At 47.7% G+C, this 23,810-nt stretch overlaps 2 protein-coding genes across 3 annotated transcripts in view; one reads left to right on the top strand and one right to left on the bottom strand.

The window, feature by feature from the left end:
• SHISA5 (shisa family member 5) overlaps positions 1-21,481 on the top strand; it is a 34,263-nt gene extending 12,782 nt beyond the window's left edge. Inside the window, exons 3-6 of one of the 2 annotated variants that reach the window (XM_004368493.2) lie at positions 14,390-14,473; positions 20,266-20,381; positions 20,557-20,769; positions 20,924-21,481. In XM_004368493.2, coding sequence (XP_004368550.1) covers positions 14,390-14,473; positions 20,266-20,381; positions 20,557-20,769; positions 20,924-21,003 — 493 coding nt within the window. In that variant the 3' untranslated portion in view covers positions 21,004-21,481. Of the gene's footprint in view, positions 1-14,389; positions 14,474-17,390; positions 18,825-20,265; positions 20,382-20,556; positions 20,770-20,923 lie in introns of those variants that run through there. The other variant, XM_023726657.1, reaches the window with a different exon arrangement.
• A 974-nt stretch (positions 21,482-22,455) lies between these two features.
• On the bottom strand, positions 22,456-23,788 carry TREX1 (three prime repair exonuclease 1). The gene is made up of 2 exons (XM_004368492.3): positions 23,720-23,788; positions 22,456-23,452 (listed from the first exon to the last, which is right to left on the bottom strand). The coding sequence occupies exon 2, from the start codon at positions 23,423-23,425 to the stop codon at positions 22,481-22,483; it is 945 nt and encodes a 314-aa protein (XP_004368549.1). The 5' UTR covers positions 23,426-23,452; positions 23,720-23,788; the 3' UTR covers positions 22,456-22,480.
• Positions 23,789-23,810: the final 22 nt, after the last annotated feature.

The following is a 23,810-nucleotide window of genomic DNA, read 5'->3' as shown; positions in this document are numbered from 1 at the left end:
CATTCTGAATAATATCTTCTAACCTCTCAGTTCACTTTATTCTTTCTTACAGCTGTGTCTAATTTCTGTTAAACCCATCCTCTGAGGTTGTTATTTTTACTGTTATATTGTGAAATATAACTCACATACAAAAAGTGCACAAAAATATGTGCAAAACTGAGTAGTTTTTCACAAAGCAGATACTTGCATAACCACCACCGAAATCTAGACATAGAACATTACTAGCACCTCAGAAGCTCCCTGGAGCCCACTTCCCATCACTGCCCCTTCTCCTGTCCCTCAAAAAAGGTAATTATTATTCTAACTTTTATATAATCTTGCTTTTCTTTAGAGTTGTAATACTAAACCATACATCCCTAAACACTATATTTTAGTTTTGTCTTTTTTGGCTTTTTAAAAAGCTTTCTTAAGTTGATATGTATCATATATACATAAAAGTACACAGATTTTAGGAGTATAATTCAATGAATTATCACAAAGTAAACACACCTAAGTAAACACTACCCACTCAGGTCAAGAAATAGAACATCAGCAGCACCCCAGAAGCCCCTTTATGTCCCCTCCCAATAAGCACTCTGTTACCCCCAAAAGTAACCATTACTGACTATACCTTCACTTTTTGTATATATGCCTGTTGTTTTTTTATCTAGCTTCTTTCACTCAACATTTATGAGATTCATCCATATTGTATGTAGCAATTGTTCACTTTCCTTTTTAAAGGGTAGTTTCCCTGGTTATAGATTTGTAGGTTGGCAGTTATTAACTTCTTTTAAAGCTTTCATTCCATTACGTGGCACCCATTGTTTCTGCTGAGAAATAAACTGACAGTCTTATTATTGTTCCTTTGAAAGTAACGGGAACCCTGCTGGCGCTGTGGTTAAGTGCTTGTTTGCTAACCAAAAGGTTGGCGGTTCGAACCCACTAGTTGTTCCATGGGAAAAAGAAGTAGCACTCTGTTTCTGTAAAGATTACAGCTTTGGAAACCCTATGGGGCAGTCGTGCTCTGTCCTGTAGGGTCACTATAAGTTGGAATTGACATGACGGCAAAGTAACATGTCTTTTCACTGATCACTTTTTTTTGGTAATTGTGCTTTAAGTGAAAGTTTACAATTCAAGTTAGTCTCACATACAAAAATTTATACATACATTGTTTTGTGACCCTAGTTGCTCTCCCTATACTGTGACAGCACACTCTTTCCACCCCGAATTTCCCATGTCCATTCAGCCAGCTCCTGACCCTTTCTGCCTTCTCATCTGGCCTCTGGACAGGAGCTCCTCATTTAGTCTCATGTATCTACTTGAGCTAAGACGCACACTCTGCACGAGTATCATTTTATGTCCCATAGTCCAGTCTAATCTTTGTCTGAAGAGTTGGCCTTGGGAATGGTTTTAGTTTTGGGCTAGTAGAGACTCCAGGGGCCATATCTTCTGGGGTCCCTCCAGTCTCAATCAAACCATTAAGTCTGGTCTTTTTACTAGAATTTGAGTCTGCACCGGACTTTTCTCCTGTTCTGTCAGGGACTTTCTATTGTGTTCCCTGTCAGGGTGGTCATTGGTGATAGCCAGGCACCATCTAGTTCTTCTGGTCTCAGGCTGGTAAAGTCTGATTTATGTGGCCCTTTCTGTCTCTTGGGCTAATACTTTCCTTGTGTCCATGTTTTCTTCATTCTCCTTTACTCCAGGTGGGTTGGGACCAATTGATGCATCTTAGATAGATGCTCACTAGCTTTTAAGGCCCCAGATGCCACTCACCAAAGTGGGATGCAGAACATTTTAAAAAACTTTGTTACGCCAGTTGACCTAGATGTCCCCTGAAACCATGGTCCCCAGACCCCCGCCCCTGCTACTCTGTCCCTTGAAGTGTTTGGTTATATTCAGGAAACTTCTTTGCTTTGGTTTAGTCCAGTTGTGCTGACTTCCCCTGTAGTGTGTGCTGTCCTTCCCTTCACCTAAGATAATTCTTGTCTACTTTCTAGTTAGCGAATACCCCTCTCCCTCCCTACTCTCGTAACCATCAAAGAATGTTTTCTTCCGTGTTTAAACCTTTTCTTGAGTTCTTATAATAGTGGTCTTATACAGTATTTGTCCTTCTGTGACTGACTAAATTCACTCAGCATAATAAATTCCAGATTCCACCATGTTATACAATGTTTCACAGCTTCATCATTGTTCTTTATCGTTGCATAATATTCCACTGTGTGGATATACCATAGTTTGTTTATCCATTCATCTGTTGATGGGCAGCTAGGTTGCTTCGATCTTTTTGCTACTGTGAATAGTGCTGCAATGAGAATGGGTGTGCATATATCTATTCGTGTGACGGCTCTTGTTTCTTTAGGATATATTCCAAGGAGCAAGATAGCTGGATTGTTTGGTAGTTCTATTTCTAGCTTTTTAAGGAAGCACCAAATTGATTTCTAAAGTGGTTGTACCATTTTACATTCCCACCAACAGTGTATAAGTGTTCCAGTCTCTCCACAACCTCTCCAGCGTTTGTTATTTTGTGTTTTTCGGATCCTGATGATTTTGTTTGTGTGTCTGTGTGTCTGTGTGCAGAGACACATAAGAGAAAACTTGCTATTTTAACCATTTAAAGTGCACTAAATTCAGTGGCATTAAGTACATTGACAGTGTTGTCAACCATCACCACTATCCGGTTTCAGAACTTTATCACCCCAGAAAGAAATCTTGTACCCATTAAGCTGTCACTTCACATTCACCCCTTGCCCCTCTCCCAGCCCCTGGCAACCACTGATCTGCTTTCCGTCTCTATAGGTTGGCCTGTTCTGGATATTTCATATAAATGGAATTATGCAATATGTGGCTTTTTGTGTCTGGCTTCTTTTACTTAGCATCATGTTTTCAAGGTCCATCCATGTTGTAGCATATATCAGTACTTCATTCCTTTTTTTTGTTGTGTTGTAGTAACATATACATAATATAAAGTTCACCATTTTAACTATTTCTAAGTGTTCAATTCAGTGGCATTAAGTGCTTTCACAATATTGTGTAACCATCACTAATACCAGTTTCATATCTTTTTTTTATCATCCCAAAGAGACACTCTCTTCCCATTAAACACTGACTCCCTGTAACCCCTTTCTCCAGCCACTATTCTATTTTCTGTCTCTATGAATTTGCCTATTCTGGGTACCTCACTGTTACGGATTGAATTGTGTCCCCCCAAAATTTGTTTTGTAAATTCTTTGTTATGTTAATGAGGCCACATCAGTGTAGTGTGTGTCTTAAGCCAATCACTTTTGAGATACAAAAGGAGCAGAGTAGGCACAGAAGCAAGTAAGCAGGAATGGGGAAAAGATAGATGTCACTTGTTTTTGTTGTTGTTGAGAACATACACAGCAAAACATACACCAATTAACAGTTTCTACATGTACAATTCAGTGACATTGATTACATTCTCTGAGTTGTGCAACCGTTCTCACCCTCCTTTCTGAGTTGTTCCTCCCTCATTAACATAAGCTCACTGTCCCCCAAGGTTCCTATCTAATCTTTCAAACTACTGTTATCAATTTGATCCCATATAGTTAGTTCTTAAAAGACCATAATGCTCAAGGCAGAACTTTTTTTACTAGTTAAGCTAAACTATTGTTCAGTTTTAAGAAGCCTTCTGGGAGTATTTTTGGTTTAAGGTTTAAAGATTGTCTCAGGGCAATAGTTTCAGGGGCTCATCCAGCCTCCATGGCTCCAGAAAGTCTAGAGTTCATGAGAATTTGAAATTTCGTTCTACATTTTCCCCCTTTTGATCTATGGAGTCTTTGATCAAAATGTTCAGTAATGGTAGCTGGGCATCATCCAGTTCTTCTGTTCTCATGGCAAAAGGGGCAGTTGTTCATGGAGGCAATTAGCCACACATTGCATATCCTCCTCCTGTTCCTGACTGTCCTTCCTCTGTTGCTCCAGGTGAATAGAGACCAATTGTTGTGCCTTGGATGGCTGCTTGCAAGCTTTTAACATCCCAGACACTACACAATGAAGTAGGTGGTAGAACAGAAGCACTAAACACAGTTATCAGGCCAATTAACTGGGATGTCCCATGAAATCATGACCCTAAACCTCCAAACCAAGTAACCAAATTCTATGAGGTGTGTGCTTGTCCATAAGCCCCCTCAGCAGCTACGCTTCATTTATTTATTTATTTATTTATTGTTGTTGTAAATATATCTATCACACAGCTTTTGCCAGTTCAGCTTTTTATAGGTGTGTAACTTATGGACAGCACTTAGAATAACTGGGTGTGCAACTCTACCCTTTATCAATGTGATTTTTCCTTCACTGTTAACTCCATTTTCCCCCTCCTTCCCGCCCCTGGTAACCGCTAATAAACTTTGGTCTCCATACATTTGCCTTTTCTTGTCTTTTTATATAAGTCCCATCATAAAATATTTGTCCTTCTGTGATTTGCTTATTTCACTCAGCATAATGTCTTCCAGCTCCATCCATACTGTAGCATGTATCAAGACTTCATTTCTCCCACTGGCTGAGTAGTATTCCATTGTATGTATGTACCACATTTTGTTTATCCATTCATCTGCTGATGCATATTTAGGTTGTTTCTACCTTTTGGCTGTTGTGAGTAGTGCTGCAGTGAACATTAGTGTACAAGTCTCTTTCTGAGTCTCTGTTTTCAAGTCTTTTGAGTATATATCTAGGCATGAAATTGCTGGGTCATATGGTAGTTCTATTTTTAGTTTTTTGAGGAACTGCCGTACTTTTTCACAATGTCTGTGCCATTTTGCATTCCCACCAGCAATGGATAAGGGTTGCAATTTCCCCACATCCTTGCTATCTTAGTTACCTAGTGCTGCTATAACAGAAATAACACAAGTGGATGGCTTTAACAAACAGAAATTTATTCTCTCACAGTCTAGGAAGCTAGAAATCTGAATTTAGGGTACCAGCTCCAGCGGAAGGCTTCCTCTCTCTGTTGGCTCTGGGGGAGGGTCCTTGTCATCAGTCTTCCCCTGGGTCTAGGAGCTTCTCAGCACAGGGACCGTGGGTCCAAAGGATGCACTCCACTCTTGGTTCTTCTTTCTTGGTGGTAATGAGGTCCCTCTCCTCTCTGTTCACTTCTCTCTTTTTATATCTCAAAAGAGATTGACTCAAGATACAACCTAATCCTGTAGATTGTGTCCTGTGTCATTAACATAACTGCCTCTAATCCTGCCTCATTAACATCATAGAGGTTAGGATTTATAATACATAGGATAACTGTGTCAGATCACAAAATGGCAGACAACCACACATACTGGGAGTCATAGCCTAGCCAAGCTGACACACATTTTTGGGAGTCACAATTCAATCCATAACACTCGTCAACATTTGTTATTTTCTTTTCCTTTTAGCCATCTTAGTGGGAGTTAAATGGTGTCTCATTGTGGATTTGATTTGCATTTCTCTGATACATAATGACGTTGAGCATCATTTCATATGGTTGGTGGCCTTTTGAATGTCCTCTTTGGTGAAACATCTATTCAAGTCCTTTGCCCATTTTATGATTGGGTTATCTTTTTGTTGTTAAGTTGTCAAAGCTTTACATCTATTTTGGTGATTAGATTCTTGTCAGATATATGATTTCCGAAGATACTCTCCCAGTCAGTAGCTTGTCTTTTCAGTTTTTTGGTAAAGTCTTTTGATGAACAAAAATTTTTAATTTTTGTGAGGTCCCATTTATTATTTTGTCTTTTTCTATTCGTGCTCTTGTTATTATATTAGATAATCCATTGTTGAAATCTAGGCCTGACAGTGTTGCCCCTGCCTGTTCTTCTAAGAATTTCATGGTTTTAGTTTGCACATTTAGGTCCTTAATCTTTTTTTTTTTTTTTATTGTACTTTAGGTGAAGGTTTACAGAACAAATATTTTCTCATTAAACAGTCAGTACACATATTGTTTTATGACATTGGTTAATAACCTCAGGACATGTCAACCCTCTCCCTTCTTGGCCTTGGAGGACCTTTTTTTTTGGTGAACATATACATAGCCAAAGATACACCATTTCAAAAATTTCTGCATGTACAAGTCAGTGACATCGATTACGTTCTTCCAGTTGTGCTGCTATTCTCACTTTAGATGAAGGTTTACAGAACAAAATAGTTTCTCGTTAAACAGTTAGTACACATATTGCCCTATGACAATGGTTAAGAACCCCACTACCTGTCAACACTGTCCTTACTCAGCCTTGGGTTCCCTATCACCAGCTTTCCTGTCCCCTTCTGCCTTCTAGTCCTTGTCCCTGGACTGCTGTGCCTCATTAGTCCCGTTTTATTTTATGAGGCTTTCCAATCCTCAGCTGAACAGTGAACCTCGGGAGTGACTTCACCACTGAGCTAAAAGCGTGTCCGGGGGCCATACGCTCAGGGTTTCTCCAGTCTGTGTCAGGCCAGTAAATCTGGTCTTTTTTTGTGTGTTAGAATTTTGTTCTACATTTTTCTCCAGCTCTGTCCAGAACCCTCTGTTGTGATCCTGGTCAGAGCAGTCTGGTGGTAGCCAGGTATCATCTAGCTGTGCTGGACTCAGTCTGGTGGAGGTCTTCCTTAATCCATTTTGAATTTGTTTTTGCATATGGTGTGAGGCATGGATCCTGTTTCATTTTTCTTCGTGTGGAAATCCAATTTTCCCAACAGTGCTTATTGAAGACACTCTTCTTTCCCCATCAAATGGACTTAGCACCTTTGTCAAGAATCAGTTGGCCATAGATGTGTGGGTTTATTTCTGGACTCTAAATTTTATTCCATAGGTCTGTGTATCTACTGTTATACCAGTACCAGGCTGTTTTGATTACTGTAGCTGTATAGTATGTTTTCAAATCAAGAAGTGAGAGTCTTCCTACTTTGTTCTTCTCTTTCAGCATTGTTTTAGCTACTCGGGGTCTCTTTGCCTTTTCATGTAAAGTTGAGGATTGGTTTTTCTATTTCTGTAAAGAAGGCTATTGGAATTTTGATCGGGATTGCGGTGAATCTGTAGATCACTTTGGGTAGTATTGACATCTTAGCAATATTAAGTCTTCCAATTCATGAACATGGAACATCTTTCCATTTATTTAAGTCTTCTTTAATCTCTTTCAGCAGTGTTTTATAGTTTTCATCATATAAATCCTTCACGTCCTGGTTAGATTTATTCCTAGGTATTTTATTTTTTTAGATGCTATAGTAAATGGAATTGTTCCCCTAATTTCCCTTTCGTATTTCTCATTGCTGGTGTATAGAAACCCAGCTGATTTTGTTTGTTGATCTTGTACCTTGCAACTTTGCTAATTTCCTCTATTAGCTCTAGAAGTTTTCTTGTGGACTCTGTGATTTTGTATGTATAGGATTATATCATCCTTGAATAGAGATAATTCTTCTTTCCCAATCTGGATACCTTTTATTTTGCATTTTTTAAAATTATGGTCATCCTAGTGGATGTGAAGTAGTATCTCATTGTGGTTTCCTGATGATTTTTGATAGTATGCCTGACAGTTCATTTGCAAAACTGTTTGTAGGAATAATTTGGAGCTCAGCACTTCCCTACAGGGAGAATTTATGTTGGGTCTGACAGGGACATTAACACTGTAAGATCAGTTTGGCCTAATTGCAGAGACTGGGTTGATCAGAAACTCATCTGTCTACTCAGGTTCTCACTTCCTTTTGGGGTGCAGCTTTTCAGATTGGAGTCCAAGTGAGTGGGAGTCATCAGGGCCTCCCCACCTGGTTGGCTCTGGATCTGATCCCTGTCACCTTGGCCTCTTGAGGCTGCAGAATGCTGTTCCAGGCCCCACTCCAATGACTCTGCACTAATGACTCTCAGCTACCCCTCTGAAATTGACTATTACCTCCAGGAGAAAAAGAGCCTTGAATGCCTGGCTCATCTCCCAGGATCTTTGTTCACAGACCCACCTGCACTGCACCCTAACCCCATGTTCTTCACTATGTTATGGTTCTCGAAAGCCTTCCCACTGATTTTTTTCTTTTTTTCATATTTTCTCCTCAGCTTTACTGGTTGTCCTTCAAACTTATTAGGGTATGCTTGTTCCTAATACTTTTTAATTTTATTGTGTTTTACATTTTATTTTGGAAAATTTCTAATAAATACAAAAGCACAGAGAATAATCTAGAAACTCCATGTGCCTATCCCCTGCTTCCACAGTTCCCAACACTCTGATTTGGTTGTTCATAGCCCTCTCACCACTTTTTTTTCCTAGATTATTTAAAGCAAATCCCAGACATTATAAAAATTTCCCCTGAAATATGTTAGTTTTTAATCACTAAAAATGAGGTCTCTTTCCTTTTTTATGTAGCCACTATATCAATAACACATCTGGCACAGTTAACAGTAATTCATTACTAGCTTTCAATACTAGTCCACTTGTTTCAAAACTGCCTTTTCATGGTTGGTTTGTTCAAATCAGAATCCAAACAAGGTTCTTCTTCTTTTTAATTGTGCTTTAAGCGAAAGTTGACAATTCGTTAGTCTCTTATACAAAAATTTATACATTGTTATGGGACCCTAGTTGCTCTCCCTGTACTGTGACAGCACACTCCTCGTTTCTACCCCGGATTTCCTGTGTCCATTCAATCAGCTCCTGACCCTCTCTGCCTTCTCATCTTGCCTCCCTACAGGAGCAGCCCATTTAGTCTCATGCATCTACTTGAGCTAAGAAGCACACTCTTCACGAGTATCATTTTATGTCCCATAGTCCAGTCTAATCTGTCTGAAGAGTTGGCCTCGGGAATGGTTTTAGTTTTGGGCTAACAGAGAGTCTGGGGGCCATGTCTTCCGGGGTCCCTCCAGTCTCAATAAAACCATTAAGTCTGGTCTTTTTACTAGAATTTGAGTTCTGCACCCCACTTTTCTCCTGCTCCATCAGGGACTCTCTGTTGTGTTCCCTGTCAGGGTGGTCATTGGTGGTAGCCAGGCACCATCTAGTTCTTCTGGTCTCAGGCTGATGGAGTCTCTGGTTTATGTGGCCCTTTCTGTCTCTTGGGCTAATACTTTCCTTGTTTCTTTGGTGTTATTTATTCTCCTTTGCTCCAGAGGGGTTGGGACCAATTGATGCATCTTAGATGGCCACTCGCTAGCTTTTAAGACCCCAGACACCACTCACCAAAGTGGGATGTAGAACATTTTCTTAAACTTTGTTATGCCAATTGATCTAGCGTCCCCTGAAAGCATGGTCCCCAGACCCCTGCCCCTGCTACTCTGTCCCTTGAAGTGTTTGGTTGTATTCAGGAAACTTCTTAGCCTTGGTTTTGTATTGCTGACTTGCCCTGTCGTGTGTGTTGTCATTATTCTTTAGATCTATTGTTCCTGTAGTTATTTCCCCTTTTTCATTTTGTATCGTTTTCTTCTTTTTTTAATTAGTCTTGCCAAAGGACAACCAGTTTTGGTTTTATTAATCTCTGTTGTTTGCTGTCACTGTTGTTCTGTTTTAGTCTTGTACTTACCTTTGTTTATTTAAACTTGATTGTGCTTTAGATAAAAGTTTACAGCCCAAATTAATTTCTCATTCCAAAATTTATACACAAATTTTTTGTGACATTGGTTGCAATCCCCACAATGTGTCAGCGCTCTCCCCCTTTCCACCCTAGGTTCCACGTGTCCATTTGTCCAGTTTTCCTGTCCCTTCCTGCCTTCTTGTCTTGCCTTTGGGCAGGAGTTGCCCATTTGGCCTCGTATACTTGACTGAACTAAAAAAAGCAGGTTCTTCAGCATGTGTTGTTTTATAGGCCCGTCTAATCTTTGGCTGAAAAGTGGGCTTCGGGAGGGTCTTCAGTTCTGAGTTAGCAGTGTGTCTGGGGACCTTAGTGTCGGGGGTTCCTCTAGTCTCTGTCAGAGCAGTAAGTCTGGTCTTTTTTTGTGAATTTGAATTTTGGTCTACATTTATCTCCCGTTCTGTCCAAGTACCCTCTGTTGTGATCCCTGTCAGAGCTGTCAGTGGTGGCAGCCGGACACCATCTAGTTCTTCTGGGCTCAGGGTGGTGTGTGCTGTGGTTCATGTGGTCCTTTAATCCTTTGGGCTAATATTTTCCTTTGCCTCTGGTTTTCTTCATTCTCCTCTGTTAAAATGGATGGGATCGGACCAATAGATGTATCTTAGATGGCTGCTTGTAAGCTTTTAAGACCCCAGACACTACTCACCCAGGTAGGGCATAGAACGGTTTTTTATGAACTGTGTTATGCCAGTTGACCTGGATGTCTTCCAAGACCATGGTCCCCAGTCCTGAGGCCCAGTAAACACTTATCTTTCTTAATCCCTTCCTTGTTTTTTGGGTCTGCTCTATGACTTATTTCCATCTTTTTGAGTTTAATACTATTGCATTTAGTTTTTCTTCCTTATTTTCTGATACATTTATCTAAATAAATATACTATAATTTATTTACCGTAATGTACTAAAGATACAAAATTCCCTCTAAGAACTACTTCAGCTGTGTTTTACAAATTTTGACCTCTAGTATTTTTGTCATCATTAAGTTCTACATATTTCTTTTTTTAAGAATGAGAACCTTTTATTTGATTGATTTACTTTGGTCACAGAGAAGAGAAACTGCAGGTTATTAGTCGAATTCATAATTACCTCCTAGATTATATTCAGATACATAAAAATATTTGTTGTGTTGACCTAAATATTTGTTGTCTCAGTACTGTATTTTTATGCAGATAACGTGCACGGTATACATTTTTTGCCAGCCACGCAACCCCTCACACATTTTCTTAGGTGCGCTACGCACATTGTGGGTGTGGATGCGCTATTTGCAAACATACGGTAACCCTATGATTAGACCAAGAATGTATCATTAGAGTTTCTCAGATAAATTCTTTTATTTATTTATTGTACTTTAGATGAAGGTTTACAGAACAAATAGTTTCTCATTAAACAGTACACATATTGTTTTATGACAATGGTTAACAACCCCATGACATGTCAACACTCTCCCTTCTCGACCTTGGGTTCCTTATTACCAGCTTTCCTGTCCCCTCCTGCCTTCTAGTCCTTGTCCCTGGACTGTTGTGCCCCACTAGTCTCGTTTTGTTTATGGGGCTGTCTAATCTTATGGGGCTGTCTAATCTTTGGCTGAACGGTGAACCTTGGGAGTGACTTCATTACTGAGCTAAAAGGGTGTCCGGGGGCCATACTCTCAGGGTTTCTCCAGTCTCTGTCAGGCCAGTAAGTCTGGTCTTTTTTTGTGAGTTAGAATTTTGTTCTACATTTTTTCCAGCTCTGTCCGGTACCCTCTGTTGTGATCCCTGTCAGTGATGGTAGCCGGGCACCATCTAGTTGTACTGGTGTTATGGTTTGAATTATGACCTTCCGCCGGAGCTGACAGAGAGAGAAAGCCTCCCCCTGGAGCTGACGCCCTCAGTTTGGACTTCTAGCCTACTAGACTGTGAGAAAATAAATTCTCTTTGTGAAAGCCATCCACTGATGGTATTTCTGTTAGAGCAGCACTAGATGACCAAGACAGAATTTGGTACTGAGACAGTGGGGTGCTGCTCTAACAGATACCTAAAATGTGTAAGTGGTTTTGAAACTGTAAATGGATAGAGGAGCGGCAGTGGCAGAGGACCAGTAACAGCAGAGAACCTGCAGCAGCAGAGAAGCAGCAGCGGAAGAGAACCAACAAACAGCAGCAGAACCAGAAGACCAGCGCGAGATGGTGCTGGAGCTGACCCATGGAGCGAGAGAGCTGAGTGAGTGCCTGTGCGCAGGAGGCTTCCTGGCAGAGTGGGGTGCCTCCGGGCACTTACCGGTGGAGCTACAGAGATTTGGAACACTTGCCCCAGCAGGGCAGATGCGGGCGTTAAGGCCGGAGGGCCAAGAGGCCACAGGAAACAGAAGCAGAAGCTGAAGAGACAAGGGACACAAGAAGCTGAGCTGCCTCAGTCTCAAAAGGTATGGCCATGACCTCAGGGGTTTCTAAGGGTGGAGCCATGGCCTCAGGGGTTTCTAAGGGTGGAGTTGCCACTCAGATGGAGTAGGAGAATGGTGTGCCTAAAGCCAAGGGAGCGGAGTTGCTGTCCCAGTGGGGCTGGAAGGCGGAGCTGAAGCCCAGGGCCGAGGGGCCTCCACTCAGAATCTAAAGAGTGTGGCCAATACCTAGAGTCTGGAGGGCAGGGCCATTGTGCAAATTGCCTCAGAGAACAGATTATTTTCAAAGTCTTGAGGGCTAATGTAATGTGGTGTTCTGACTTGCTTGGTGCCTGTTATCCCTTCTTTTCCTCTAGTTTCTCCCATTTGTAATGGGAATGTCTAGCTTGTGCCTGTTCTGCCGTTGTACCTTTGGAAGCAGATACCTTGTATTTTAGATTTCACAGATGAAGAGGAATTTTTAGATTTTGGACTTGGAGTTAAGACTTTTGCTATGATATGATGGGGTAAATATGTTTTCCATGTTGTGAGGATGTGATTTTTGGGGGGCCAAAGGGTGGAATGTTATGGTTTGAATTATGTCCCCCCAAAAATGTGTGTATCAATTTGGCTAGGCCATGATTCCCAGGGTTGTGTGGTTGGCCTCCATTTTGTGATTATGATTTTATGTTAAAGAGGATTAGGGTGGGATTGTAACACCACCCTTACCCAGGTCACATCCCTGATCCAATGTAAAGGGAGTTTCCCTAGGATGTGGTCTGCACCACCTTTTTCCTTACAAGAGATAAAAGGAAAAGGAAGCAAGCAGAGAATTGGGGGACCTCATACCACCGAGAAAGGAGCACCAGGAGCAGAGCGCATCCTTTGGACCTGAGGTTCCTGCGCAGAGAAGCTCCTAGTCCGGGGGAAGACTGATGATGATGAGGACCTTCCTCCAGAGCTGACAGAGAGAGAAAGTCTTCCCCTGGAGCTGACGCCCTGAATTTGGACTTCTAGCCTACTAGACTGTGAGAAAATAAATTTCTCTTTGTGAAAGCCATCACTCATGGTATTTCTGTTAGAGCAGCACTAGATGACTAAGACAGCTGGACTCAGTCTGGTAGAGGCTGTGGTAGTTGTGGTCCATTAGTCCTCTGGACTAATCTTTCCCTCATATCTTGTTCTCTTCATTCTCCCTTGCTCCCGAAGGGGTGAGACCAGTGGAGTATCTTAGATGGCTGCTCACAGGCTTTTAAGACCCCAGACACTACTCACCAAGGTAGAATGTGGAATATTTTCTTTATAAACCGTGTTGTGCCAATTGAGCTAGATGTTCCCCGAGACTATGGTCCCCACAGCCCTCCGCCCAGCAGTTCAGTCCCTCAGGGAGTTTGGATGTCTTTGGAGCTTCCATGACCTTTCCTTGTACAAGTTGTGCTGGCTTCCCCAGTATTGTGTACTGTCTCACCCTTCACCAAAGTTACTACTTTTCTGTTGTCTACTTAGTTCCCCCCACCATCCCTCGTAAACAACAAAGATTGTTTCTTTTTGTGTGTAAACTTTTTCATGAGTTTTTACAGTAGAGGTCTCATACAATATTTGTCCTTTTGTGATTGACTTATTTCACTCAGCATAATGTCCTCCAGTTTCATCCAAAGTTCTACATATTTCTTAATTTCCTTTATGATTTCTTATGTAATGCACAAGTTTTTGTTTTTTGTTCATTTGTTTTTTGTAACATGTCAATTAGCTTTCCACAATATGAGATTTTTTCTAGTGCTTACTTTTTTTTTTGTCTTTTTTAAAAGAACAATTTATTTTATTTTTGTTGTTGTTGAGAATATACATAGCAGAACATACACCAATGCAAGTTGCTACATGTACAATTCAGTGACATTGGTTTCATTCTTCAAGTTGTGTAACCTTTCTCACCCTCCTTTTTCAAGTTGTTCCTCCTCCATTAAGATAAACTCACTGTCTCCTAAAGTTCCTATCTAATCTTTCCAGTTGCTGTTGTCAAATTTAATCTTATATATATAGATCTTAAAAAGAGCCTATGTAGATAGATTTTAAAACAGCACAGTGCTCAAGGCATACATTCTTTACTAGTTAAGCTACACTATTGTTTGGTTTTAAGAAGACTTCAGGGATATTTTTGGTTTAAGGTTTAAAGATTATCTCAAGGCAGTAGTTTCAGGGGTTCATCTAGCCTCTGTGGCTCCAGAAAGTCTGGAGTCCATGAGAATTTGAAATTGTGTTCTTCATTTCCCCCCTTTTGATTAGGATTCTTCTATAGACTCTTTGATTAAAATGTTCAGTAACGGTAGCTGGGCACCATCCAGTTCTGATCTTTTAACTTTGCGGCATTGTGGTCTGAGATCCTGTTCTGTGATCTCCATTCTCAGAAGGTCTCTGAGGCAGCTGTGTGGCCCATTAGGAGGTCTGTTTTTGGGCATGCTGTCTGTGTGCCCTAAGGCAGTGTTTGGGATTTCTGGTGTGCTGGGTGGGGCTTGAATGTGCTCATCATGGGTTTCCCTTTTTGCAGTGTGGACAGCAGCATCAAGAGAATTAAAGAGCTGGCCTCATCGATGAGGATTCCCTCCGACTTTGACAGTGACCCCATGTCAGGGTAAATAAGGCCTGTAGGCTGGGTACACCTTCCTGACAGAGGTGACAAGGGGACCAGGGGGGTGGAGGGAGGGCTCTGGATGGTGAAGAGTCATCGGAGTGGGGTCCTGGAGAAACTGTCACCATGTTTGACTACCAGGACCCTTGACTCTTATGTTGGGAGACTGTGTCTTCATCCGTGTGCTGGGGTGGCAGTGATGGGGTGACTGTGGTTAGGGTTGAAAATCAAAGGGTCTAGGGTGGGGGTCCATATTGATCTAGGTGATGGTATAGGCAGCAGGTGACTGATGGGTGAAGGTGATAGGGTAGGAGATGACAGTGATGGGGGTGATGATGGTGAAAAGTGATGGTGATAGGACAGTGGTGGCAAGGATGAGGTGATGGGTTGATGGTGACGGTGATGGGGCAGTGGTGATGGTGATCGGGAAACAATGGAGTGATGGTGGCAGAGATGAAGTGACAATAGGTATTGGTGGGTGCATGGTGATGGGGCAGTGGTGATGAGGGTGATGGTAAGGGCAGCAGTGGCAGATATATGGTGATGAGGTGATGGTGGTGGGTGTGTGGTGATGCGGTGATAGTGGCAAGGGTGACAGTGATGGGATGATGGTGGTGGAGGGTGCTGGTGGTGGGCAGTGAGGGCAGGTCATGGTGATATGGTGACAGTGGTGGGCAAAGGTGCTGGGACAACTGATGATACCATGGTCTCTGTGCCAAGGTTTGTGGGTTGTGATTACTGTGTCAGGGCCCTCAGATTGGGGCCAGGAAACAACTCAGCCCCCTAAGCTCCAATCCCCTTGGCCAGGTTCCTGCTGTCTTGTTGCCACCATGGGAGGTTTCAGCCACATTTCATGTGGATGACATGGGCATACAGCCACACACACTGGTGCGTCATGGCTGGTGTCTGCTCCATGTGCTGTCTACCCCCTATCCTGGTGGATTTAGAAGCCCTCTTGATAGAAGGCCCACCCAGGCCTGACTGCCCCTTGGGGGAAGAGACTTGGGGATTCTGGCCTGTGTGGTGGGTTTGAGTTCCTGTCCTGCATCATGCCACCCTGTGTACCTGGGTGGCCTCACTGGCAACAGTGAAATCAGAGCAGGGCTGCTGGAGTGGAGGGATAGAAGTGTAGCCTGTGGCCCCCCCCAGCACCCCGCGTCCCCTCCAGTACCCTATGCCTCCTCCTCAGTACCCTGCGTCTGGGCCCCCTCCCTCTGCTCTGCTGGCTGTTCCTGCTCCTGGGCTGATCTAAGGCTGCAGCGTGCCCCTCCCCCACATGCAGGGAGCACCCGTCCTGTGCTAAGGCCCAGAGATGTGGCTTTCAGACAGCCCCACAGGAGATTCTGACCCCAACCAGGCTCAGGATCCAGGAATGGATGGTTGGCACCACGGGGGTGGGTGGGCTCTGGGCAGTGCTGAGGTGTTTTAGGAAGCTCACTCTGGCTGCTGCGAGGGAGATGGAAAGAGCCAGCAGGTGGGAGAGGGCAGCCAGCAGGTAGGCCGAGTGGCTTCCTGGTCAGAGGAGTTGAGGCAGAGGGAGACTGGGCCTGAAGGGGAGAGGGGGGATGGAGACTGGACACTGAGCACTGCCTGCTAGGAAGGGGGCTGGGGTGGGGACAAGGGCGGGGGTGCCCTAGTTTCTGCTTCCGAGATCTAGCCCTGCACAGCGGTGCAGGACGTGAGGCAGGTTTGGGGTGAAGGGCTTTGTTTGGGTGAGATGAGAGTGCGGGGACTGACTGAGGATCAGCAACATTTGAGGAGCAGCAGCAGGAGGAGATGAGAGGAGGGTTTGGTTCAGAGAGGTGGGAGGAAACAGAAAGAGCCCAGTCTGCAGAGCTTTGAGGAATCACGCTGGCTTCACACCAGGGGCATCGGGCGCTTGGCCAGAGCTGCTCAGGGGAGCTGTGTGGAAGTGAGTGCAGTGAGTGCAGACAGCTCTGTGCAGAGGTCTGGCTATGGATGGATGAGCAAGCATGTGGGAGGTGGAGGAAGAATCAGTGTGAATAAGGGATTTGTTTTTTTGCAATAATGGAGCCTTGAGCTGGGACAGTGGAGAGGGGGCAGTGCCGAGCCAGGTCCCTGGGGGCAGAGGAGGAGGAGAGACTTCCCTTGGCCGGTGGCATGGGGAGGGCCGGGCCAGCTCCAGAGCACCTCTCCCCCAGGGGTGTTTGTTCTCACAGCCAACCAGGTCAGCCCCACTGCACACCATGGCCCGCAGGGCTGCGCATCTGTGTTCTCTGTACTTGGAGCTTGGTGAGAGGTGCCCTCACACCTCCCCCAGGGCATTTTGCCCGCTCGCTGGGAAGTGCAGATGACTGGATCAATTTTGTCGCCCCATCGCCCCCCTCTTCCACCCTCCTACCCCTGCTCTCTTCTTCTCTCTGCTTTGTTCTTCTGAGCCCCCAGTGCCTAGCACAGGACTTAGCATGTAAAGGCTTAGGGGATAAGCAGCAGGCACTGGGAGGGTAGGGGGACCGGGTCTTCAGCGAACTACTCCTGTGACCACCCTCAGGTGGCCACCTGTCTGGGCCCCAAGGAGGTGTCCCTTGGTTGGACATCTGTGCTCAGCCCCCTTGGCCAAGGGCGCTGTTGTTTGTCCACAGAGAGTTGGTTCTTTGGCGAGGGTCCAGTCTCTGTTGCCCAGTGACAGCTGGGAGCCTGGGGGGAATCCCTGACAGAAGAACAGGCCTGCCCCAGCTCTGCCCTCCCCTCCCCGTTCCTCATTTCTAGATCCTGGCCCTCAGCTCTATCTCCCTCCGGACTACATAGTATGGCCATGTTGTCTGCGGGGTTGGCCTACGTCTTTTGCCCACACCCCCCCAGGCTTTGGCAGGTGAATCCTGTCCTGCCATCTCACATGGTCTTTGGCCTCATGTCCCTTCTCGGCTTGTTCCCGATTCCAGAGCTTTCTTGGTCCCCCATCATGGTTCTTTCGGATCTCCATTTCATTGTCCCCTCCCAGCTCTTTGCCATTCACAGGGCTGCCAGGCAGGACTGGTGTGTTTTTAAGCAGTGGTAGAAGCTCTGACTACAGACCCCCTAGACAGGCCACTGCTGACGCTCTGCCCTGACCCCATGTGACAGTGCAGGGAGAAGGCAGGGAGGTGAACCCGGGCTGGCTCCCAGCCCCCTCAGCATCCTCTCTGCGGCCTTCAGACTGGCTGTATTGTGGTCGACCTCGTGCCTCCCCAGTGTTGTGAGTGTGCTGGTGTCCCAGTTCCAGAAACAGCCGAGTCTTTGGCCTCCTGGAGGCGTCCTGTTCTCCCCAGGCCATACAGTCCCGCCACAAGCTCCTGTCCTGGGCTATTGCACCCCTGGGCTTTTGCCCCCTCCGTCAGGCTGATCCTACCTTCTGAGCTTAGCCTTCCAACTCCTTGACACAGGAGGCACCCCTAGCCTTGGGAGGCCCCATTTCTGCCTCAGTCTTAGTCTTTGGGAGGCATGGTTCCATTTACACTGTGGCTTCGGATGGTTTCATGCCCCACCCTGAGACCAGCCCTCAACTGTTGTGTGTTCTTAGAGCCTCATGCCTGCTTGTGCTACTGGGTGCTGCCCGTGGGGATCCCTGAGTGAATTTACTCATTCATTCGTCAGATATTTATCGAGCACCTACTGTATACCAGGTGCTGGAGATACAGTGATGGCCCAAAGTAGGCACAGGCTGTGCCCCCAGGAAATCCATAGCCAGAGGGGAAATGCCCGTTAGTCAAATGCTCACACAAAGAAGCGTGTTTGTAAACTGAGAAAGGAATTGGATTCTGAAAAGAAGTCAGGCTCCTCCTCTTCGGGGTCAGGAAGGTGTCTGAGAGGAAGTGATGCTTTGAGCTGAAGTCTGAGGGTGAGCAGGAGTTAATTAGGCGGAGGGGTGGGTGAGGAGGGAGAGAAGGGTCAGCCAGGCACAAAGAAGCACTGTGCAAAGGCCCTGAGGCAGGACGGAATCTTTGCTTTTGAAAGCTGAAAGGAAGGAAAGCCTTGTGGCTGAAGGCTGAGGAGGCATGCAGGGCCTGGTGGGTCTGTGAGGAATTTTATTTCATTTATTTTTAATTAAAGACTAAATTTTACTTTATTATAAACTTTTCTGTCTGGTGAGGCATGTCCCAGATCTTTTTTCTGCTTTTGTTGTAACTATAGCTTACATAAAGGACAGAAAGATACACACACGTCTTTAAGAGGATGGTGCTGGGGCCACATGTGTCTGGCCTTCCTGCTGTGACGTCAGGGATCAGGAGGAGGAGCTAGGAGGCTTACTTTCCTTTTCCTGAAAGGGGAGGGGATTGAGGCTGAGTGGCCCGTGATGGAAAGAAGGGAAGTCCAGGGCAGGAGGCCCCTGGGTGAAGGCAGAGGCTAACATGGGGTGAGCTTGGGTGCCATGTGGTGTGTGTGTGTGTGTGTGTGTGTGTGTGAGAGAGAGTGTGTGAGAGAGTGTGAGAGAGAAAGAGAGAGACGTGTTTGGCAGACAGAGGAATTGGTGTCTTTCATTGTGCTTCTCTAGCAGAGGACCTCGGAAGAGCTTGTGGGGAGGAGAAGCCGGTGAGGGATTGCCTGCGGTTGGGCAGAACGGTGCCTTTCTGCCCCCTCTGGCCTGTCCTGGGCCTCACAGCGGCCGATGGCCCCCGTTTTGCAAACGTGGTTAGGCGCTCTTGAATCTGGGGCGTGGAGCGTCTGTCCCTAGGCTGTGGGTGGGCCCTGCTGAGGTTGTGCTGCCTCTGTGGGCTGGTGAGTGGAAACCCCTGGTCCCAGGCCTGGTAGGGTGGGGCCCACACCCTCCCCAGAAGCCTCAGGGAGGCCACCGTCCTGCAGCTGACAAAGCATCTTCAATGTTTGAATCCGTGTGGTGCACTTACCCAGCATTTGCCTTTTAATAGAAGAAAGTTTGGCCTCACTCTGGGAGCTTGGGAGGAGTGTGAGGCGCTGTCTGCCTTTGAAAGTCAGTGTTGGTGAACTTCCCAGCCTGGGACCAGCTTTCTCAGGGGGAAGGCCCTCCACTCTGCCAGGGTCCTTGCTGGTGGGCCTGGGTCGGGCTGGGAGGCCAGGTTCTTCTTCCAGAAAGCACGGCCCCCTCCGTATCATCCCCTTAGCTCTCAGTTTTCTCACCTGTAGGGTAGCCATGCTGACTAGACTGTGAGGAGCCCCGGGAAGGGGGTGTGGACACCTGGCAGGGTGCTTGGCATACAGCAGATCTGCAGTGAGTGACAGCTGTCATTATCACTCTCGGGGCGGCAGCCTGCCCTGGGGCTGTGTGCCCTGCACGCCTTGCCCCCTGCTCTGGCCACACTGGCCCCCGCGCTCCTCGAACTTCTCCCCCTCTCTGTCCCCTGTGCTTCCTGAGTCATTTTGAGTTAACAGCTGCTCCTTCACTGGACTGTGGGCTCCCAGATGCCAGGGGCTGGTCTGTCTCATCCACTGTTGAGTTTTGGGCTCAGATCGCACAGTACCTGTCTTGTAGCACGTGCTCAATGATCGCCTGTTGATCGGTAGATGGCGGTGGACAAGCTGTGTGTATGGGTGGGGGAGATGCTGGGAGATGCTTGAAGACCTCTCTCCCATGCACCTGAGTGTGGGGACAAGGGAGGCTAGACCCTGGGTGACGTGCTTTACATATGCTCACAAAGAACCCCATTTTACACATGAGGAAATGGGGGCTAAAAAGAGGTTCAGGCTGCACCCTGGATATTGCTGTATCTATTGTCTAGAGCCTCTTCCAGCAAGTGGGGGCCCCTGGGAATGGGTAAGGTGTGGACTGCTGGTCCTGGGGAGAGGCGAGATGCCCCTGGTCATGACTGGCCCTTTGGCAGGTTCGGGGCGACCGTGGCCATTGGCCTGACCATCTTTGTGTTCTCCGTTGTCACCATCATCATCTGCTTCACCTGCTCCTGCTGCTGTTTGTACAAGATGTGCCGCCGACCCCGTCGTAAGCATGCCCATCTCACCCGCCCTACAGCGAGCCCCCATGTGCAGTGCAGACCCCTGTGTGGGCAGGAGGGGCTGACCAGGGCCCTGCTTTGGCTAAGCTGGAGGGAGGGGCGGCAGGCCTGGCCCTCAAGGTCTGGGGAGATGGAGGGTCCTGACTGAGATTCTCTTTCCAGCGGTCGTGACCACCACCACATCCACCACCGTGGTGCACACCCCTTACTCTCAGCCTCCAAGCATGCCGCCCAGCTACCCCGGACCAACGTACCAGGGTTACCACCCCATGCCCCCTCAGCCAGGGATGCCGGCAGCACCCTACCCGACGCAGTACCCACCACCCTACCCAGCCCAGCCCATGGGCCCACCTGCCTACCATGAGACATTTGCTGGTGAGTACCACGGCTGCCTCTGTGGCCCTGCCTGGCCCCCAGACCTGGGGCTCCCACCTCTGCTCGTTCCCAGGGTATCAATCCCAGAGTACATCACTGAACAGGCCCTCCGCCCCTTCCTGCCCACAGCCAGCTGTGTCCTCTCTCTTTTCAGGAGGTGCAGCCATGCCCTACCCTGCCAGCCAACCTCCTTACAACCCGGCCTACATGGATTCCCCAAAGGCAGCCCCCTGAGCATGCCCCTGCCTCTCTGGCTGCCACTGTCATTATGCCGTGTATATATGAATGGTTATGCTGACACAGTTCTTTTCTACCCCATGGTGTGTGTGTGTGTGCGTGTGTGTGTGCGCGTGCACGCGCACGCACACCCTCTCTGTACATGTGGCTTCCTCTGATGCCGACGAGGTGGGGAACAACCCTTGCCAGAGTGGGCTGGGACCAAACTCTGTCCTCTTCCTCACTTGAGATTGAAATTATGGTTTCGGAAATCTTAAGCAAACTTCAAAGAATGGGGAGCAGGAGTTCTTTCGAGAACACCTTGGGGAAGTTGGATGGGGTTTGCCACACTAGGATAGCACAGCATTCTGTTGGCAAGAATTTCAGCAGAGTGTGTCCAGTATTCTGTGTCCTGGTTTCGGCAGAGTGGCCAGCTACTGCTCGAGGCCCCGGCTTCCAGGGCATGGGGTGCCCTTCTCAGAGCCAGACACACGCTGCAGGCAAGTGGGTGAAATTGGGATCTTGCTCAGTTGGGTTTTGATCCTTTGGGCGGAGGTCCCACAGCTCCCTGGAGCCTCTGCCATGCCCACTGGGGGTTGGTGATATCAAAACACCTCAGGCACAGCCCCACCCACCTCACGGACTGTTCTCAGGGCCAGTTTCAGCACCTGACAGCTGTCTCCCTGCACTGTCTCTGCACCCTCCCTGGGACCACCTGGAGGGCCAGGGCCGCCCACGGTTCTGGCTGCCTGTGGGGAAGCTTTCCTGCCCTTGTTGGCCTGGCCCTTGCCATCAGTGGGCAGGATGGCCTCTGTCCACCAACAGACTCAGGTCTCCTCCCTGCGCTGTTTTTCTTTTTGGTCAAGTATTCTGCCCCATGTTCTGTTTCAAACATGTGTGACAGTTGCTGAGGCTGAAACTCATGGGTCCTGGGGGGAAACTGGCTGACAGAGTGGGCAGTCTGACCTCTGTGTCCCTGCTGCCCCGACACCAGCCCTACAGAACATCCAGCCCCTTGTACCTCAGTCCACAACTCATCCTGGCAGCAGGACACCTGGACCGAGGGGCTACCTGGACCAAAGGTGGGGCAGGGCTGCGGGTGGCAGCTCAGGCCCAGACATGAGTACCTCGGTGTTCTTGTCCTCTCGTTTCACCAGAAATGTCTTAGCTTTGTTTCTGCTGCTATGTTTCTGAGAAATGTTCTGGCGTCTGCACTCATTTATAATAAATGCAAACATTTGGAACTGCTTCCCTCGTTCTTCATAGCCTTGGCTGCTAGGATTGAGTATTAGGCCGCGTACCATTTCCATCCAACACTTGGGTTTTCTGTGATCTTGACCTACTTCCTTCCTACTTTTATTAGGCTCAGACTTCCTGCTGGGGAGAGACAGAAACTTGTCACCTTCTGTGTCCCCCACCCCAGAGGGCAGCGTGTCAGGAGGCGAATGACCACTCAGTGCTGTTGAGGGTCTTTATTAGATTTTCCTCCTTGGCCCTATGGCTGAGGCGTGGCCAGGGACAGCCCATACAGTGTGGCTACTGCCAAGGTCAGGAAGGCCAGCAGACCCAGTGGGGCTAGCAGCCCCTCCCTGGATGGGGCTCCAGGGCCCTCCATACAAAGAGGACTCTTGGGCCTCCTGCCCCCCACAAGGTTGGGACTGGTGTCCCTGGCTGTGACCAGGGCTGCAGTGGCTGTGGGAGCTGATGGGCCTGGGTTGGTCCTAGTGGAGGCTTCAACCCTATACATGGGCGTGACGGTGCTGAAAGGCCTGGCGTGAACGTCTACCCACTGCAGCAGGGCCTGTGGCCTCCACTGGCAGATGCTGACCAGGGCCAGCACGTCCCCCTCGGCCGTGTGCGAGTCTGGTGGGGCCTGCCCATAGAGGCGTGTGTAGATGCTGCCCAGGCTGTAGCTCTTCCTTAGGCCGCGCTCGGAGGGGCTGCTGGCACACTCCAGGGCCTTCAGGGCAGTGATGCTGTCCACACAGAAGGCACGGTCCAGAGCACTGGCAAGGCCCAGTGCAGCCAGCTCTGCCTGGAGCAGGGGGAAGTCATAGCGGTCCCCGTTGTGTGCCATGAGGCACCAGGGCTGTGGCTGGCGCTGCAGGAAGGCTCGGAGCAGGTTGGCCAGGTCAGCATTGAAGCGTTGACGCCCATGTGCCGCCAGTGCAGCTGTGCTCAGTCCCGTGATGTCGCTGGCTGAAGGGCTGCAGGCCTTCCCCGGAGCCACGCATAGGGAGAGCTTGTCTACCACGCGGGGCAGCCGAGGTACTGTGGGAGGCGGCCCCTGAGGGCTGGGGGAGTTCTCCAGGGCACATCTGTGGATGGCCAGCATGCACAGTTCCGTGACCTTGGGTTGGGAGAAGGGCAGGCCAGTGGCCTCCAGGTCCAAGAAGATGAGAGTCTGCATGTGACCCCCGGACGGGGCCTCTGAGCCCATGGAAGGGGCTAGTACCTGCTGCTGAGCCTAGGGAGGAGCATGGGGTAGGGGTGCGGTGTGTGAGTGTCTCAGAAGATCCATGGTGGGGGTGGGGTGGGGGCAGGAAGCTGGCTCAGAGAGGGTGGGGTGGCTTTCTCAGTGCCAAGAGCGCTCAACTGTGGGTTTGTGTGGGGGTCTCCTTCACATGAGTTTGGCTCCTCCCCTAGTGCCCACCTTGGGGGGAGCACCCATGGCCATCCTACACACCCTCCCCCCCACGCCCCACGTTTTCCTTGTGGGGGGGTCTGCACTCACCGCAAACAGGCGGGCAGCAATCACTCAGGGCGCACACGTTCCCTCTGGTTCTCCTGGCCGGCTGGTAGTAGCGGGAAGTGAAACGGAGCCC

The sequence above is a fragment of the Trichechus manatus genome, unplaced genomic scaffold (genome assembly GCF_000243295.1).
Source record: "Trichechus manatus latirostris isolate Lorelei unplaced genomic scaffold, TriManLat1.0 scaffold00001, whole genome shotgun sequence".
Classification (NCBI taxonomy): Eukaryota; Metazoa; Chordata; class Mammalia; order Sirenia; family Trichechidae; genus Trichechus; species Trichechus manatus.
This window is presented reverse-complemented; position numbering and strand designations above follow the sequence as displayed.